We start from the raw sequence: 19,172 nt of genomic DNA on the forward strand, positions 1-19,172 counted from the left end.
GGACAGTGCTTGGAGCCTGCCAACTCCTTCCATGCAGCCTTGGGGCAGTCAGGCAAGTTCTTAGAGGTTATTTTATGATGGCCCCCAAACCTGTCTAAACACAAAGCATCACAGTTGCAGCAAAGGCCATTTCTACCTGCAGATCCTTGAAGTAGTGGTACATATTATTCTGATTTAATTTCAGAAACCCACATAGTAATGAGGAGTGCAGCCTGTGAGAGGAGTCTGTGGCTGCCTCTAGTTAATAGGTAGGTTATTAAGACAGGCTGCCTTCCAGAAATCTGGGTAACAAGGTCCAACTTTCTTTTGTCTTCACAGTTCCACCAAAGATCTCCAATATCTCCTCGGACATCACCGTGAATGAGGGCAGCAACGTGACCCTGGTTTGCATGGCAAATGGGCGTCCTGAGCCTGTCATCACCTGGAGACACCTCACCCCAACAGGTAAAAGATCCAACTGGACTCAACTGTGCTGGTGATTTGTGAACTGTACAGTAGTTTCCTTCTCTTCTGACGTCAGTAGAAAATTTCAGTAGCAATACAGGCAGCTGTAAAAAAGTTGCAAGAATCTTAAATGCAAGCTTGTTTTGCAGTGTGATTTCGCAGGCACGAAAACCAGGTTGTCCGAGGGAACAAATTAAAAGATGCTCTACAGAATTGGACCTGAAATTCTAGCCTTAGTGTTCATCTAGTTCTCCCAATCTCTACTGCTGGTAATGCACAGCACGGTGGTGGAGACAAAACACTGCTGGTGCCAGAGAGAGGGGAAAGGATTTCTGTTTAGTTATTACATAGAAGAGGTTCTTTCTGAAAACCATGGAATTTGCTTCCCATTGATTTGCCTTAAAAGGGAGAAGCAAACAGTGGCACAGATGATTTCATATGACTCTCCACTTTGGCAGACAGTCTTCCTGTGTCTTGTGAGGTGAGTAAAGAAGGCATTTGATCTGCAAGATGAGTGAAGAGCAGGGTGGAGGCAGAATAAAGGAGAAATCACCAGCTTTGTTCTGCTATCTAACTGTGCCTTCCACGCTCGAGGATGTGGCAAGCTTGGAAGGAGCATATCCTTTCAGTAGTCAGACTCCACGGGGTTCGCAGCTTGGGTTGCAAGGAAACCTTCACCCTCTAAAGACTTACCAGTAGGATGGGAACAAGAGCTAGGTTTCTCTTCCTCTGTATCATGTCCTTTGAGGAGAGAAGAACTCTTTACCTGATTTCTTTTGCCGTCAGATATTCTTTCATCTAAAATGCGTGGGGAAAGCATTGATTAGCTCCATATGAATAGTCTTCTGTGATATTCCCGTATATGTAAAGGGTTAAAGAGGGTTTGAGGTAGGCAGAGTACAAGCTTTCTGCATGTGCTACAGACAGTCAAGCTATCAACTGCAATTCAGCAGCCAGAAAAGAGGAGAGCATTGCAGAAAGAAGGCTGGAGAGAGAAAGGTAAAACGACACATTGGAACAGCGCTCAATTCAAGGGCTGCATTCAGAAGCCCCTGGATTTGGGGCCTGTGGTTCAGATTGGGGTTACTCAGATTTCCTGTCTCATCCCTTCAGCCAAACCAAAGTCCTCCTGAGCTTTCACGTATATCAAAGCCAGATATACGGCTTGTATTTCTGGCCCATTTCTTGCAATACCAAAAGAAGGAAGACAGGGAAAGACTGCCAGGAAGAGGTGGGAGGAGCAGAGATGATGAGGGAGCAGAGATGATGAGGGGAACACTACTCCTCTGCGGTATCATCGTCACTGCCTGACTTTCCTCTTCTGCTATTTTCAGCATTAAGCATGACCGTGCCATTTGCATATATAGGGAAATAGAACCTATTTTTTTCACCTTTAATTATGTATATTGAATCTTCTAGCTCTGGCATATCTGCTCTTAAGATTTATTTCATATCAAATCTTCCATCTTACTGCTGCATCAGTCTTTCAATCCTCCTTCTAACTCTTTGTTGTATTCAAGCAGGAGACCCTCCCTAGCTATTCTGTGAGCACAGCCTAACATTGTCCAAGCTAAGGGCATTACAAGGATGCTAGCTTAAATCTTCATGAAAACTAAGGCCTGGTACACGACATGCATTGTTCAGAGCAGTAATAAGAAGATTCTTGTCCTGACTCATCACTTTGGCTGCATGTTTGTGCTTTGTGTTTTTTTCCAGTTGTACCGCCTACTCCATTGTATCAGACACAGACTTCTTTTCTCCCTTTTAAAAAGGCTCCTCAGAGCAAATCTTCATTCTGGCTATCCCCTCTGGTGAGCAACAGGACTGGGGAATCCCATCCCCACTTTGATTCCAGGGTCAGTTTTCCTGGGTCTGTTTTTCAGTTTTCCAGCATGCCCCTTCACACCTTTTCTCCCGTGCTGTGTGTCTCAGAGGTGTTTCCTTGCTAGTATCCCTCAGCGCCATCTCACTGACCCCCTTCCAATCCATCCTCAGTCCTTCCCTCTACAGTGAAGCCTGCCGAGCACCCCCTTCCTAACCAACTAGAGCCAGGGATGAAGGGCAGGCAGTCCCCAGTCTGTCACCTCCATGTCTCACTGCTTGTTGTTCTCTCTCTTTTTCCCCATCTCAATCCATCTGTTATGTTTTACGAGTACAGAGGAACTGCTTTCAGGCAGACATCGGGTCTTTGAGCAGCATGTAGCCCAATAAGGCACTTGTCCCAAAATGGGGGACAGAAGGGCTTCTTTTAAATGTTTTCCTTGAGATTGACAATTAATATAAATTCCAAATCTATTCCAGAGCTGCTGCAGTTAGAAACACATCTTATCTTGGAATTTCCCTTTTCCAGAACTGTAAGGCATTTTGGCTCCATTTATGCTAGTTTTGAAGACATCTGCTATGCATCGAAGAGCTATTTTAGATCATTGTAAAGGTTTCTAAAATATATCTCTCTCCTTGGATTTTTTCACGGTTAAACTCATGACTGCAGAACTGGAAGAACAAGTGTTATTGAGTTTGTGTAGGAGGTTTTGAATGGACAGGTTGTGAAATTAAACCAGCATTGGGGGGCGAGAGGGCCAAATTACTTTTTCTTTGTGCACCCTCCTCAAGGAGTTAATTAGCAAATTAGTCTGCTGTTTCTTTCATTCATTGACTTCGTCAACAGTGTTTCTTGGCTAATTACCTGAGTTAGGACCACAGAAATGATTTATTTCTTGTTGGCTGGAAAGTAGAAGATACAAATGCAAAGGGAAAGTGGTGTTGCTACTTATGCAAAGAAGGCAGGGATGCATATGATAGTTCATTTAAATGCTGCTGGGCTTCAGGAGTGATCATAGCCTACTCATCTGCCTATCTGGGAAGTTAAAAAAATTGCTTTATAAAATGCTATATTACTTCCTTTTCTGGTCCTTCAGTGAGCAGTCGAACTAGGCATTTTTCTCACATCAACTATAAGTCCCCAAGCCCTGAAGCAACCCATAAGAAAAAACCCTCTCCTTACCCTGTGAGATAGCTGAAGTGTGGCTGTGGTTGTTGACTGTAGCACTGACACCTGGGAAGAAAGCAGGTAAGGGGAAAAATACTTTAATAATTCCGATGGCGAATGGCGATACAGATCAGCTTTAATTTAATGAAAGCAGGAATGCCATTCCTTGGAACGATGCAAGTCCTTGCTCTCCACTTCCATTCCTCTTCAGATGATTGACTGATTGGGTTTTGACAGAGCAGGTGGAGAGAGTCAGCCAGACCCTTTTCTTCCTTATCCGACAGGCTATTATGCTGTAGGACATTGGCAACCTGGTCTAACTAGTTGTGGATAGTTTAACAGACATTGCCTAGGAGCACAAACAGCTTCATTAGCTCCTCTCCTCCAGCCAGCAGAGCTCTCTTCTGGGATCACCGACCTGCAGCTTCCAGCAACGGGCCAGCACCTCCCTGCTCATAGTCCAATCCCTTTCCTGTGATTCAGGACATGGCTGTGGGCTTATTAAGCCTGCTGTGCCCTATGACTTTTGCCATCCCAGTTTGCGATGGTAAACCATGGAAAAGACCGTAGCAGCCCTCTGAACTGGATTTGTCAGGAAACTGTGATTTGTTCAGTTAGAGTGAGGATGAGCGTTGATGATTTCCTACACAAACTATGTGAGTTATCACTTGTCAGCATTAGAAATATTTCACTAGGGGATATGCCATAGTCTCTCATCTCTTGAAAGGGACAAAACCCAGATTCTCCCCTCTGTGACTTTGTATGAGGAGTCCTTGTTTGTATGGGGAGTGTATTGTTTTCTTCTCCTTAATATTAACTCATAATCTACGTGATCCATGGCCTGCAAAGGTATACATTATTTTTCCTTCCTGAATGCAGTCCAGTCAAATTTCCAGTACTTGCACCACAGCCTGGACAAGGTCCCAGCACAGGGCCATGTATCATTTATCACACTGACACGTTCTGTGTGGGCTACCACAGGCAGCCTACCCATCTATGACTAGTTGTGTTAGGAGATGCTCTGTTTTCCCTGTACTGTGCACCAAGATAACAACTAACACAGCCAAGAAAAGAATCGAGTAAGATAGTTTACAGATGGTAGGCAATGCCTGCTTTTGAGCGCATCTTAGTTTTACTTCACGTCTTTCTTGACTTACGTTTATTCAGGCTAATGCAACTTCTCCCTACCCATAAGCTGCTGAGATCACAGTCCGGAGGCTTTAACATTTATCATTCTTCATTTCTCCATCTTATTCAGAACCATGCTAAATGCCTGGTTGACTGAAAAAGAGCTTCCTGGGAAAAATAAAGATTCATGTACGTTCCTATTCTTATCAATAAACTCCCTCTCAACAGAAACCCTAAAGAGTGCCCTCTTGTGAATTGGATTAGCAGCAATATGAACATGGACAGTTGCAAGGTCTTTGCATTACCAGAGATCTCACTACCAAGCCTGTTGTCCTGGATGGGCAGACAAACACAGAAGAAAAAGGCAGCTCCTGTCCTGAGGAGCTTGTACTCAAGTTTACAGAAACAGTCCTATTCATGTTTCTGCTCCTTTCCCACGAGGCATCGGTAGTTGAAAGCTCCCCAAGGGCCTTGCTCGTGGATACTGTGGCAAGTGCTGTGAGATTGGTATCCATGTGTGATGGCAGCCTGAGAAACTGTGTTAGGGATACAAAGCTATATTGATCCCTATGGGGCTCAGCTCAAGGTCGAACAATTGAGGCTTTTACTGGTTGCGTATAACCATCTGAGGAGCAAACTATTCAGTTTTCCTAGAGCAGTTACAGAGTGTGAAACTTGTGTAAAAGTGCCAGGTATCTCATTCCTGATCCAACTTCCCCAGCCTCAGCCCCACAAGGCCGTTTGATAGAGAAGAGAACAGTCTGGATTCTCCCAAATTCCACCTGACAGTCTAAAGATACCCACTTTGGCTCAAAAAGGAGCTTAGTTATTACAGTGGTAATCACAGCATAAAAACCAGTCTAGAGCAAAGCAGATAAGTATTGATTGCAACACCCAAGTTTCATGTCACAGCATAAAATGAAAGGAGATGGGAAGGCTTGTCAAATATGCCAGTCTGATTCTCCCTAGAGGGTGCTAGAAATTCTCATTGAGTCTTAGAGAATTTACCATAGCCTGGGAAGTTTAGAAGGGATAGAGAATACAGAAAAGTGCCTGCATGCTCTGTGTAATTGAGATGGTATACATATAATATGTTTATAAACAGCTGTAGAACTCATTGCCATGGAAAGTTATTTAAAGACGAGAACTTGGCAAGACTCAAACGGTTTGTGTGTTCCTGAGGATAATGTGAACAAATCTGGATATTCTTGTTATTCACAACAAAAATATTGAAAAGGATGTTAAACTTCATGCTTTGGGGCTCAATTACTAGAGATCAGGATGAGACGTAAACTGAAAGAGACAGATTATCTCACATCCCCGCTCACTCATGTATTTTCCTTCAGTGCATGCTGGTCTCCTTGTAGGGCTGAACACTGAACATGAGGGAAGCAGAGAGGTCTCTGAAGGCGTGAGATTCAAGATGACCATATAGTTCACACAGGCAACTTTGATCTTTATGTCCTGTGTTTATTTGCCTCTCATTGTTGTCTAAGACCAAAGCCTTGCTACTGCACTTCGTGTTGCACAGGAGAAGCCAGTTTATGCCCAAAGAAGATAACAAACAGAAAACCCTCAGCCAGAGTCACCACAAGTCAACCCTGTAGGCACCAGGTAGTGATGAGTGGGAAGGGGATTTTCTGGTTATCTAAACCATTTGGATTTAGCCCACCTCTCTGTTGCACTCTTAAAACCTCAGTAAAACAGTTGTGAAGAGAAGGAGGGGTGTTGTTTGGTGGTGGTGGTGGGAATGTTTTTTGGGTTTGGTGTGGTTTTGGTGGTGTTACTGTGCCAGCTCTTCTCATGTCACATCCTCCTCCCCCTCGAACTGCTTTTGTCTGATCAGGAAATTTAAGATTTACAAGGTACTTGTTTGACCCTGCATTTTAGGATGTTGGGGGGCAGCTGATGATTTTTAACCAGGTCTCTTTTTCCTCCTTTTTTTTTTCTTGCATCCTCAAAATACTCTCTGGCAAAAACGTGGTCTTGTCTTCCACAGAGACCTCTCACTTTGCCTCTTACACGCTCCCTGTTTGTTTTAGGACTCTTTCTGAGATGTCTTTTTCTCTCTTGGTCTAGTCTTCCTCTTTTCCAACATTATAGGGAAAAAAAAAAGAAAAGGATGCTGGCTCACAAAGAGCCTGGGAAACAAGCCAAAGTTTCAACTTTTTCAGGGCTTCTTCAGAAGGCATCCAAAGTTGTTTCAACCTCTATTTGCTTCCCACTTCCGCCGGCTACACTTTTTTTACATTTTTAGAAATCCCCTCTTCTAAGTGCATGGCCCACAGGCAGCAGCCCCCGCCCCCTTCCTCACCTATAATAAACTTAAGCACTGAATGTGCTCTTTCCCCAACACGCTGGAGAGCTTTGATTTCTTTCTTCTGTGCCCAGAGAGACACATACACTGCACAGAGATCCCTCATATTGTAATAGTGCCCCATTCGGTTGCTGTGGTCTGCAATGCTGTTTCAGTACAAACACTCTTGGTGCATGAAACATTCATTTTCTTAACAGCTTTGATTTCTCTCTCCTGTCCCATGGCAGAGAGGGAGAGCAAGGCCTCATAAGTACTTTGGCATTTCTGGGGAACAGGTGAATGAGTCTGCTGTAAGGAGGGAATTTGTCCTGCTGCCTTCAGCAGTGGTTCGAGGAAAACATCTGGAGTCTTCTTGTCAGTGCTTGGCTGCTCCACCTCTGGCAAGATTTTCTGTGCTGTTGCTGGGAAGATGTGGCAGTTGCGTACCAAGTTAGTGGCTTTCCTGCCACATAGAAATGCTGTTCTTTACAGCAAGTTGGAGTCTGGTAGAGTTGCCTCCATTTTTCCTTCTCCCAGATGGGTATCACTTATAGCCAGCCATGGTGTTAGAGTCTTTTCCATGGCATTTTAAAGGCTGAGCTGGTTTGTGTCCATGTGAAAACTTTCACCCACCTACAGAAGAGCAGCATTTTTCTAGTTCATTGCATGCTGTAATATTGCTGTCAGTGCAGTGCTGTATAGTCACTACCTCTATGCTCAAGACTAGTGCTTCTCAGGAGAGACATTCTTGATTAGTAGGGACATTCAGGAATAACTAGCTGCTTCTTTCTCTCCCCTCCTTCCATAAGCCAGTCTTGAAGGATCCCAGAAGGCTGGAGGTGGGAGTGAAAACTGAGCAACCAAGAAGATGAGAGTTCAAAATCTTCCATAATTAATGATGACAGGAAAAGGAATTTCCATACACTACCATAAGTAGGATCTCAGCAGCCGGTTGATGAACCTTTCCAAATTCTCCATCATTCCCACCAGCACAAACCCATTGAAATCAAGGGACTTTCCTGTCATGACTAAGACGAAAAGATGAAAGGTCTGCTGCCTATCCTGCCTAGTGTGATAGAGGCTGTCCATCTTGCCCTCCTTCCCTACCAGCCCTCCCTCCTTCTGCTCCAAACCTGCCATCGAACACCCTTGTATCCTACCTATAAGTAGTCAACTACAGCAAAACAAATTGTCTGGAGAGAATGTTATTGAGTGCAAGACACTGACAGTGTGTGTGTTATCGTGTCTCCCTCTAGTGATCTGAACTAACGAGTCTGCTTTGGGTCTCTTGTGCTTGGAGCTACTTGGTTGGTGACAGAGCGTCTCTGGGTTCACAGGGGCAAAAGGCTGATATTTTAGGACTGGGTCCCATTTCCCCTGCCATCTGGAGGTCATATTCCCCATTGGCAGCTCCGTGTTTACAGCTGTAGTTCACGTCTGAAAATAAATGTGCTTGTAAAGATACAGAGAGGTTGAGTGTGAATTAAAGAGAGAAAAAATTCACAGCATTTTAAATGTAATAGTTTCAATTCAAACATTCTTAAGAAAGCTATCCTTAAGAAGAAAATGGAGAGGCTGCATTTTTTTTTCCCCTTGTAGCTGTAATCTATAAGTACTTTCACTTTAGGCAAGCATATTTCTCACTCTCTCTTCACAGTAGGAGAGAGACATACTAATAAAAGAGGAAAGTTAAGGTAGTAGCTTATAGCTGTTCCCTGCATTTTTTTCATTTAAAGAGAGAGACTTCACCACTTTTGTTATTGTGCTGTTATGTGGCTTCAACTGATCTCAATGGCTTCACTGACTTCAGTGCCTGCTATATTCTGCACTGGAGCCAGAGCTACTGTCTCCTCTCGTCTGAGGACCCCAGCGACCATGGATGACAGCATCCACTGAAGCACATGGGTCCTGCCAGGACAGTGATGTCTGGAGGGAGTTTCCCATACAGCCCCAAAGCCTTCACCCCTTCTGGCTTCTCCCGCACAATCGTCTGACTGTCTGTTGCCTCTGCCTCCACCCCCACGCCAATCTCACTTACATATATAAGCTGCTTGGCTTATATATCCCAGCTCTACCAATAGCTGGAAAACAGCGAGAGAGAGATGGAACAGAGGGGTGCAGGGAGAAGCAGGAAGGAAAACATGATTTGCAAGAATCTCCTGTACAGAGATAGACCCAGGGCAAAGAAAAAGTCCATTTTGGGGGCAAGACATCCCGAACCTGCTTGCCATGACGACCACAGCAAGGTCAGGTGTCATTCAGCCTCCCGCAGTGTGGAGCTTTTCTCCCAGGTCTGAATACAGCCGTAGTGGAAGTGGGAGCCTCCCAGCTGAAGGTAGTGAGCTATTTTTGTAATGCGAGGCTGCAACAGGCCCTTGGTGTTGTGAACACTTGTGCTCTTTTTCCTTCCTCAGCCTCCTTTCTGAGCATTTGAGAAATGTGTCTTCAGAACATCCCTCTCTTTCCTGTCTGAAGGAAAACATGAGAGACTGAAAACATGATTCAGGGATTTTTCTTTGGGAGGTGCATGTTCAAAAGTGTTGTTCTTATTTCTTCTTCAGTTACTTGTTCTTTCTCTCTGAACAGCACCTGAAAAATATGACTTTTCTCATGTACTCTATTTTTTCATGCACTGGCTGAACAAATCATCCTTTCTCGTAAACTCGCAATGAGTGCCCACCGCAGTGTTGCAGCAGCACAGGAGCAAAGCAGGCAGCAGCAGGGAGACTGGGAGGGGATGGTGAGTGCAGACCCATCCAGGGAAGCATGAGCTGCCGTCTGATGCAGCCTTTGAAGTTCATGCCCAGTTTGGGGTGACTTGAGCCATTTGAAGGATGAGCATATCCTGCCAAAGGATCAGCACAGGCTGCCAGCAGAAAAAGTGTAATGCAGGTAATGATGGCCCGGGAAAGGCATTGATCATAAGACATTTCAGTTGTCATCGTATTGACTGAGGGCCGTGGCAGAGTGGAAGGGTCATGGAGTGAGGACAGGACTGTATCCATGGCGCACTTTGCTGGGCAGCTCATAGAGCTCACACCTTGTCCTGGCTTGTGTCCCAGGAAAAGCACCAGTGGGAGATGAGCCGGCTGCGGTCTGGGGTAGGCAGAGGGAAGAGCAATGCAGCCTCTCAGGGGGTCCGTAGGCTCCTCATAAGGGTGCCTGCGGGTCAGTGCCCTGTTGCACGTGCTGGGCTGAGAACTGCTGGCAGGGTCATCTTAGTACATTTACCGTAATGGTCAGCATGTGTCATTACCACCATCCTTACCTGCTGTGCAGCTTGTAGATCTGTAAAAGCCACGTGAGTATGCAGGTGCACACTGCTGTATGCGTTATTTGTGAGCATTTTACTATGCGTTCATTTGTATGTTCACCATGCTGGTGTCTGCGCATGCATTTTGCTGCACAGGTAAGCTTTTCGGTGTTTACTAGCCTTATGCACCAACCTCAAAGGCTTGCATTTCCTTAAAGGTAGAATTGTGAAACATAGCAATAAGCATGAAAAATAAAAGCAGAGGAGAAAAAAGACAGTATCCTGAGTCATATTGTACCTGTCATCCTTTGACTGTGGGGCATGGATCTGTACAGCTGTCCAAAGCCTCTCTGTACAGCCTAAACTACAGCTGCATGAAGGGGACAGAGAATAAGTATTTTTGGTGTCGATCATGATAAGAGACAAAATTTCAGAAACTCCCTGAACTGCAGAAGCTCAGATCAGGCTCCAAACTTTGCAACTCCAGCCTCTCTATGACTTGCTCACTTGTATCTACTGCATTTATCTCCGCTGTACTTGGGCATCTTCCAAGCAAATAAATAATTGGTTCCTGCTTCTGTCTCCCCTTCTGCCCAAGGGACTTAAAGTTAATTTGTGCTGACTGTTAGTCTTTGGGTAGAGGCTGCTATTGTAAAAGGAAGTCAGGGCATATATGGATAAATGGTCCTTGCACTGTGAAACTGTAAGTGCCCCCATTTCCTGCGGGGAGATCTACAACCACTTGACTGCTGTGAGGAGGATTCCTTATAGCTCTTGGGAGCTTTCCAGGGGATGACACAGGTGGAGATGGGAAGCCCACATTCCCTAGATGTTCCTTCAGCAAGCCCCAGCTCAGAAGCCTAGAGCTACATGTACCATAACTTGGATGAAATACAGGCACATGGAGGGGCAAGTCACTCCGTGTGAGAGGCTGGCTTGTGCCTCAGGAAATGCCAGGATGGGGCTCGGAGTCCATGCACAGAGCAGAGGCTATAAGGGACTACAAAGAAAAGTCATGTTTGTCATGCAGCATCTCCTGTGTGAGACCCAGGGAAGATGAGGGAAGGAGACTGTTAACTCGAACAGACAAAAGTAATTAGAGGAGTAAAATAATAGATTAATGAGCAGCCAGTGTCAGGGGAACTTATTAATTATCAGTAGAGGATTTCCTTCAATGTGCAGGCTGGCCGAGGGCATGCAAGATAGCAACCAAAACTCTAGTCCTGTTTAAGGAAGCTGCTAGGGAATTAGCGACGCTGGGTGTCTGGAGAACGATAGCAGAGGTTGAGTTAAATGCTTCCTTTGAATCTGTGTTATGTGTGGCTCAGGTAATGGCTGGGGGGAAGGGGGATCTGGGAAATGCTAGATTGTATCTAACTGATGTTAATAATGGCTCAATAAAAATGCTCTGATAAGAACACATTAAAGTTGCACAGTTAAGCACTCACAAGCCAGGTAAGGTGAGATTTAAGGTTACAAATGCAACCTTAACTCTTCTCCTGCTGAGTGTACCTTAGCAGGCAGCCTCTAATTAAGGGGCATCAGGCTATTTCTCAAGTAATATATCATAACATTGGTTAATGCTCTCTTCAGCTTTGGACAGGTGCACACAGTGTCTTGTAATATTGTGGTTTTGTCTGTGTGCGCCTGGTGAAACAGAGTCCATTTTAATTATGGCACTGAGAATACCGCATTAGTTGTACTTGAACCAAACACAGTGGTTTAGACACAGGGTCCATTTAGACTGTTTAGATACAGGGCAACCCACCATCCATTCTCTCAGGTCACCACTTCATGTGTCAGAAAGCAGTAGGCGTGGAAGATGTTGACATTAGCTGCAAGTAGTGTTGAATATGGGGTTTTCCTTTCTAAGGACTGATTTCAACTCTTTTAGTTCAACATATTGTTTTTTACCTAGTTGCCTTACTGAAGCATTCAGACTGTTCACAGGGTGAGATGTTACTCTGTCGCATCAGACTGTGCCACAAAATATGCCTTTCTTCTGTCACCTAGGAGGTAACTGTTCACTTATCAACGTATTTTCATTTTAGCACTCCTACATTTACAACTTTCAATCTCATTGCATGTAAAATAGTTGTGATATAATGGGAAAGAGAGAAAATGTAAAGGGCAAATCTGTTCTTGGGGAACATTGCAGAAGTGAACAGATTCAATGGGTTTAAACCACACAGCGTAGATCTGACATCCTTCCTTGATAGTAATGCTGAGTCATTAGCCTCCCCATTGAACACAAAGTCCTTTGAGGGGAAGCCATCCCTTCTGCTTAGTAAGTCCTTGAGTAAAAACCTCTGTCCTTCCTTGCATACCCTTACTTCAGTACTCTTAGATTTCTCACAAGCCTCTCACAAGCCTGTTTGCCATGTGTCTGGCAAACACGACCTGCAGCACCCCCTGCTATCCCACGGCTCATCCTTGCAGCTATGTAGGGAGGCCTGCTTTGGTTGCATTTCAAGCAAATACTCAGCATAGTTGGACTATGAGTGTCGTCAAATCTGTTGGGCATCATGCGAGCTGGGGTGCAGACTTGCATGTGTGTTTGAGAGCATCTAAAGCAGTTCAGATGCCCTGAGCTTTATTTTTTGCATTGTGGATCACCATCCAAAGAGCGGATGGGGTAGCAGGAACAGCAAAGGCAAGGGCAGCAGTTTTAGCAGCAGCCAGAGATCTGTAGATATTTTTAAAGGTTTCCAAATGTGTATTTGGTTGTCCCCAGCAAGAAACAATTGCGTTGTGAGAGCTGTCCCTCAGAGGCAGGTGCAGGCTGGTCAGCATGGAGCAGAAGCTCATCAACAGGGTTACGTGTGAAAAGGAAAGGTCACATAACCCCAGGTGGCCCTCCAGGAGACAGGCACCGGCTGGCCAAGGGAGAACAGAGCTTATGTGCAAGGTACGAGAGAACAACTGTGAGGAGGAAAGGTAGAGAATTTCATCGAAAGCCCCCAGCACAGCGAAATATGCTGATTAATTTCCACAGACCTGCGTGGATCTGAAGTGAGCTAAAAATTTCCTCACTCAGAGACTTTGGGGATCACTGAGCAGAGTTTGTTTAAAAGAAATGAGCTTCATCTGAGAGGTTTTGCAACTTGTGCTAATGAGAGTCTGTCTGTCAAACTTAAGTGGCATCAAGTGGCTCAGAACAAGGGCTCTTGGGCGTTAAATGGTTCCTACCAAATACCAAGCCCATTACCATGATTGGCTGTTATAGCCCTCTAAATGGCAAAAGTGATTAAATTGGTCGTTATGAAACACTAAAGATGCATAATTATGAAAAATAAGGCTTGAGTAAGAGGAGATTTCATCTCACTCACTGCTTTGTATCTCAAGGAGGAATCAATGTAGAAATGTTTTAAAAGCAGCCAAGGGTTGCCCCTTGTCTGGTTTTCTCCTGACAGTCTGGGAATCATGAATGTGTTTGGAAGTGAGGGTGTTTCTCCAGTCTCCAGGCTGATATATGAGCTGGAGACCGAAAGTCCCAAGTCCCCCTCTCCGCATAAGGTTGTGTTCCTCCCTTGTTGAGGAAGCTTTGACTCCCTGCTATTCCTCACTTGGTCTTGTACTCAGAGGGAAGTCATCTTGGTAATGTGCCACGGGATACATCTAACCCATCCAGCTGCATGGAGCAATGAGGTGTGAACACATTGGGTCCTGTCAAGAGGGAGAGCACAGCCAGTTCTACTGAAGCCACAGCAGAGCAGTATATGGCAGTGTGCGTGGTCAAGGCAGGTTACACCAGGCAGGGGCAGCTCCAGCAAATCGGTGAGTGTTAAAGCAGTAACACATTGGCTTATTTAGCAGACTGGGGGTCAGAACTAACTATTGAGGGTTTTTCAGCAGGAAACTGCCGTGGGAGGCCTTGAGATGCTATCGGTGCCAAGCAAACTCAGCTCTGCCTGTCTCTCCCTCCTGTTTGCTAAGGTGAGGTCCAGCGCACAACTTTCCTTGCTCCCCCTGGCACATCAGGCACTCCTGCCTTATCTGGGAGGGAAGGATTTATGTCCTTAGAGTGTCAAGCTCAGGCAGTGCCACAGGCATGGGCACAGGTGTATTTTCTCCTCCTAAGAAACCCTCAGCTGTTCCGGAGGGCTCTTCTCCATGCTCAGGAGAGAGGGTTTCTAGGAGGCAGTTTAACAGAGGTCAGTTGCAAAAATGAAATGTCAGGTCTTCCATCACTGGCTTTTGGTCACTGTGTGCGAAAGGGCAGGGGACATTGAGTAGCCATGAAACTCTCTACAGATGGGCGAGGGGGTTGAATAAAGAGTTGCAGAGCTGTTACGCATCTTTGAGCTTAGGGTGTTGTAGGGGTGTTGGGGGAAAGGGTTGTGAAGTTCTGGTGCAAAGTGGGAGGCCTTTTGCCTTGGAGCAGCTCGAGCAGCTCGTTTTCCTGTTGTTGGGCAAATCTGAGGATGAGGCCAGTGCTTTGCATCCTTCCTGCTCTCCCAGCCCTGCCTCCCAGCTGGGCCAGTACCCCTCACTGCTGCTTTGGAGCACCCCTCAATGTTGTTCTCCCATTAAAAGGCTGGAATAGCACCAGGCACAGGGCAGAATACATGCATGGTGGTTCTCCAGCACAGCTCAGTCAACCCAGACTTCCTAAAGCTCTAATGTTCTCAGTTTGCACAGACCTTCAGCAAAAATAGATTATTTATTTATTCGTTTTACTTCCTTTTTAGTTCTCTCCCTCTTTGGTGCCACCCCAGCCCTAGAAGAGTTTTATAACCTCCTTAGAAAGAGTAATAGTGGTGCTGAGTTATGCACAGCCTCTGGGGCCCTCTGCTCTCCTTGGGCTGCTGCACTTCTCTCTAGGTGAACGCTAGCTGAGTAACTGAGCCCAAGTCCTTGTTTCTCTTGTTGAAACTAAGTGGTCACAAGGGATATGCTGGTATTTACGTTCCCTTATTCCTGTATCTGATATGTAATGTACTAGCAGATCCTACCCGAAACTCCGCTGACCATTCATCTCCCTCATCTATCTGTCTGTCTCTGCCCTCTTTCCTTCCTCGTGTGACAGCTGGTGTTGAGTATCTTTCAGGAACTTGATTTGTTTGTAAATCAAATGCCTTTAAAAAATGATCGGACATCACTTGGTATCAGAGTATGGCATTTAAGGCATTAGTCACTTTTAAGAAAATATTCTCTGTGTGTGTGTCATTTATGGCATTATTCATGTCCCAGAAGACAAGTAATGTCATCTGCATATGTATGTGAGAGTGCGTGAGCCATCTAGTCAGCTGATTTGCCATATAAAATTGTCTTTTCCCCAGTACTCCTGTGGCTGCTGTAGCCAAAATAAAATGTGCTGTGTCTTAAATGGAAAGCCAAGTATCTCTGCCTTTTGAAGAAACTGCACTCTTCACAGAGATAAAGTTGTAACACACCTCTTGACACCTACCTGTGCCTCCAAATCTAGGCTACTCAGCCAAACTTGATCTGTCTGAGAAACTACTTGTGTAATTTAAACCGACTTAGAAGCATCCTGAAAAGTTTCAGACCACTCTTGAGGTGTTGAACAGAGGACAGCTTGTGAAAATGGATTTATTTCATTCCTTAGATGTTTTTCTAACTTTTTTCATGGCATCTTGTAATTTGCACATAGTGTTGGCTTAAATCCCCAGCTGTACTTGGAAAAGATTATTCTCTGTAATGGTGAATTTTTTTCACGAGTTCTTGTTATGGGGTTGCAGAATTATTTCATTATTGCAGCTCTCTCCCAGAAAACACTGTGACCACTATGAAGTTCCTTATAGGCATTTAAAAAATGTCTACATTTAAAATTCTTCCAAAATGATGAATAAATTTATCTCAGACTTCCCATTTTATTGGCCTAGCTTATGCTAAAAAACAATAGGGTTGTGGTTGCCATTATCTGTGGACTTGACACTATGGATGTCTGTATCACAACCCACAAAGCTTTATCACTCGAGGATAAAGCTTTCTCACTCAAAACACTTCCTTGCAGAAAAACATTAGCCCAGATGCCTCAAAGTTCTTAATTTGTGTTCAGGGAACAGTTTTTCAGGAAAGTATGTATTACAGAGCTTGGAGGAGAGAATGAGTCAAAAACTGAGCTGGGTTTCAGGTGTGGAACCTTTCCCAGCAATTTCTCATCTTATAATTTGGTCTATAAGCCCCAACTGCATTTTAATCGGTTGCTCTTGACAAGGATGACTTTGATGACAAAAAGTGGGGTGGGGGCAGGGGGGGAACTCAGTTGTATAATCAAAGTTGTTTTCATATAGTTTGGGAAAGCTTCAAGACTTCCTCAAAGTTTACAGCCTTCATGGCCAGGATGTCAATGTCTGGAAATTGTACAGGGAGTCATACCTAAACAGGGAGGTGCACGTTTCCAGCCTAAAAATGAATATACTAGTGGCAGACATTGCCTTGTGACTGTGGTCTTGCTTCTTTTGCTGGTCTTTGTCAAATCACTCCCTTTTGCCTGTATGTTGTCTCTCCCTTTGCCAATTCTTGTTTTAATCTAGTGGTTATACAGTGGTTATAAATCTAGGAGGGAATGTTGCAAATTCCCCGTTTCTCCCTTTTGAACCCTACCTTGGAAATTCAAATTTAAGGTTGTAAAGAGAATCCACTTGGACCCATCTTCACATTGCTATGGCAAATGGTGTGCATCATCTTTAAGATGCTGGAAATAGGTTCACAAGGAGACAGCTTCGTTCAGGAGAGTTGTTCAGAACAGATTTTCTGCAAGTGACCTTAAATATAAAAGTGCTGTCAAAATACTAACGTTAGCAAAGGCTACTCATTTAGCTGGCTTACCTGCAAACCCAAAGACTAGACCACCTACTAGCTGTCGTTTACTAGATATCAGCCTAATAGAGGTGAGGTCGTGACAAAAAAACATGTACCAAAGCAGTCCCTCTGTTACTTGACTGTCCTTTTTCTGACCATTTGTAACATAGGCTCTTTCCTCTCCAGAATTCCTCAGGTCAGGAAAAGGAAATGGAGTGAGGTACCCTTGTCAATAGGTCTTCTGTCAAAGCCTGCCTAATTTATATGCAGGCAATAACTAAATGATGCCTGTGGGGAAAGGCAGCAGAGACAGGGCTGGTTGAGCAATTTTAAGCGATCCTTTCCCATATGCATTTTTCAGTGTTCTGAAGGCCATTTTAAAAGGTAACTTGACTTTAAATTCCTGGACTTGCAAAAGTGTGAAGGAGCAGGGTTACTAAAACCATGCAGCCCCCTGTAAGCGTCTGAAAGAGAGTGCAGCTTGTACTGAGGTGTTGTGCAAGAAGATAAGAACATTTGCTGTCTCAAGATGCTGTTCCCTAGAGGGATATGGCAGTCTCCAAAGTGTTTGCCTTATAAACGTGGTGCTCAGGACAGGAGTGTTACTGGAGCCCCTCCTCATGCCAGGAGCTGGAAGTTTGAGGGCTATGAAAGTGAAAGAGTGGTAGCTGGCAGACAGCTCGGAGCAGACGCCTATGGAGGGAAGAAGGCCGCCCTACATGATGTTCACAAGCAGGAACCCAGCATACTGGTGTTTCACAAACAGCATCCTTGAGGACACCAAGACTGAGGCTCCCCCTGCTTCTGCTGCTTTAGCTCATTAAATAAGCACTGCTGTGGGACTCAAGGCTGATCAGGCCTGAAGACTGAGCCTCCCAGCCACTGAATGTCTTCAGCACTTTGCCCTTCTCCACTTTCCAAAGCAGGGGAGAGCAAGCCCCTCCTCTTTCTGCAAACACAAAACATTTCCATTGATTTTGGAGGTTGTCACAGGCCATATCCCCACCGTGCCACAGTGCAGTTGTCAGAGATGCTTGCCCCTCTTCCCACAACCGCATTGCACTGGGAATCGACTCTTCTCCCCATATCAATGTCAGAAACCAATGTTCATAGCCTCTTCCCTCCTTTCCCCCGCTCGGTGCTGGCAGCTGCTCTTCCACCCCCTTCCTGCGCTTGAGATACCTGCCGCAGTAATGGGATCCTCCTGCAAGCACTTTAATTGAAAGGAATTTCTGCCTGGCCTGGAGATGTCAGGAGGCTGACGGAGATGTGTTTCTGAAAATGAGGCTTGATCTACAGTGCAACAGGCAGTGTCTGGATCACTGAGAATCCTTCACACTCGCTGGCTGCAGCTGGCTTTTCGATGGGGGACGTCAGTTAAGGTGCGGCTGTCAGGGTGTGGGTGCCGGAGACCCCTCCAGCTCGGCTGCCAGCTCTCCTTCTGCAGCGCCGGCCTGCGAGGTGCCATTGCTTCCTTTCCACTTGGCGCTTCCCCTTGCCTGCTGTGCCACTTCCATTTCTGATTCCCATCAATTTGAAACAGAGTCCTGCTGACCGCTGCTCATACATCTCCCGGCATGGTTAATAATAATGGCCTCTGTGGGAAATGATGGGCTGAGACAGAGAAAGGACATAATGATACTCTGGCTGGGGTAGGCAAAAAGAGGAAAGTGAAGTGACAAGCAGCTAAACAGCAAGAGAGGGGTGTGATGATAAAAACAAACAAACCTGCAAATGTCTAAAAACCTACAGCAACGGCATCCCTGAAACAAATGGGGAGAGACAAGCTTGAGTCCCTGAGGGAGAGAAGAGGGGGAAAGAGAGCGAGAGAGGAAAGCGAGCAGAGAATCGGCCAATAATTGAAATGGCATCAGGGAAGAAAAGAACTGGAAAGCACAGAGGCAAAGACAGGCTCGGAATTGGCAGGTGGCAAAGAAAGAGGATGAAAGACAGAGGGAGAGAGCATGGAGGAAGGAAGACGTGGATGTAGAGAGTGAAAGGAAAAGGCAGGGGGAGTGGTATATGTGGGGCTAACCAAAGAAAATGGACGCAGAAGGGGAGGTGGCGAAGCATGGAGGGGAAGAGACCCATGCATTGGCAGAGGAGGAAAAGCAGAGGTATACTGAGCCAGGGCAGAGAAAGGAGAGAAAACAAGGTATTTGGGGTTAGAAAGAGGGAGGAAAGAACAAAGCAGTGGGAGATAAAGAGTTCAAGAAGAGCAAGTTGAAGAGATCCAGGTCTGTGCCATTAAAATTCACCAAGGAGGTACAAAGAACAGGGTTTGGAAACATGGA

General features: G+C 45.3%; 1 protein-coding gene across 3 annotated transcripts in view; it reads left to right on the forward strand.

The window, feature by feature from the left end:
• Positions 1–19,172, forward strand: part of LSAMP (limbic system associated membrane protein) — a 1,043,134-nt gene that overhangs the window by 919,869 nt on the left and 104,093 nt on the right. For all 3 annotated transcript variants that reach the window (XM_075512695.1, XM_075512687.1, XM_075512704.1), the window contains one exon: positions 319–444. In XM_075512695.1, coding sequence (XP_075368810.1) covers positions 319–444 — 126 coding nt within the window. The remainder of the gene's footprint in view (positions 1–318; positions 445–19,172) is intronic.

Source organism: Mycteria americana, chromosome 1 (assembly GCF_035582795.1).
Source record: "Mycteria americana isolate JAX WOST 10 ecotype Jacksonville Zoo and Gardens chromosome 1, USCA_MyAme_1.0, whole genome shotgun sequence".
Classification (NCBI taxonomy): domain Eukaryota; kingdom Metazoa; phylum Chordata; class Aves; order Ciconiiformes; family Ciconiidae; genus Mycteria; species Mycteria americana.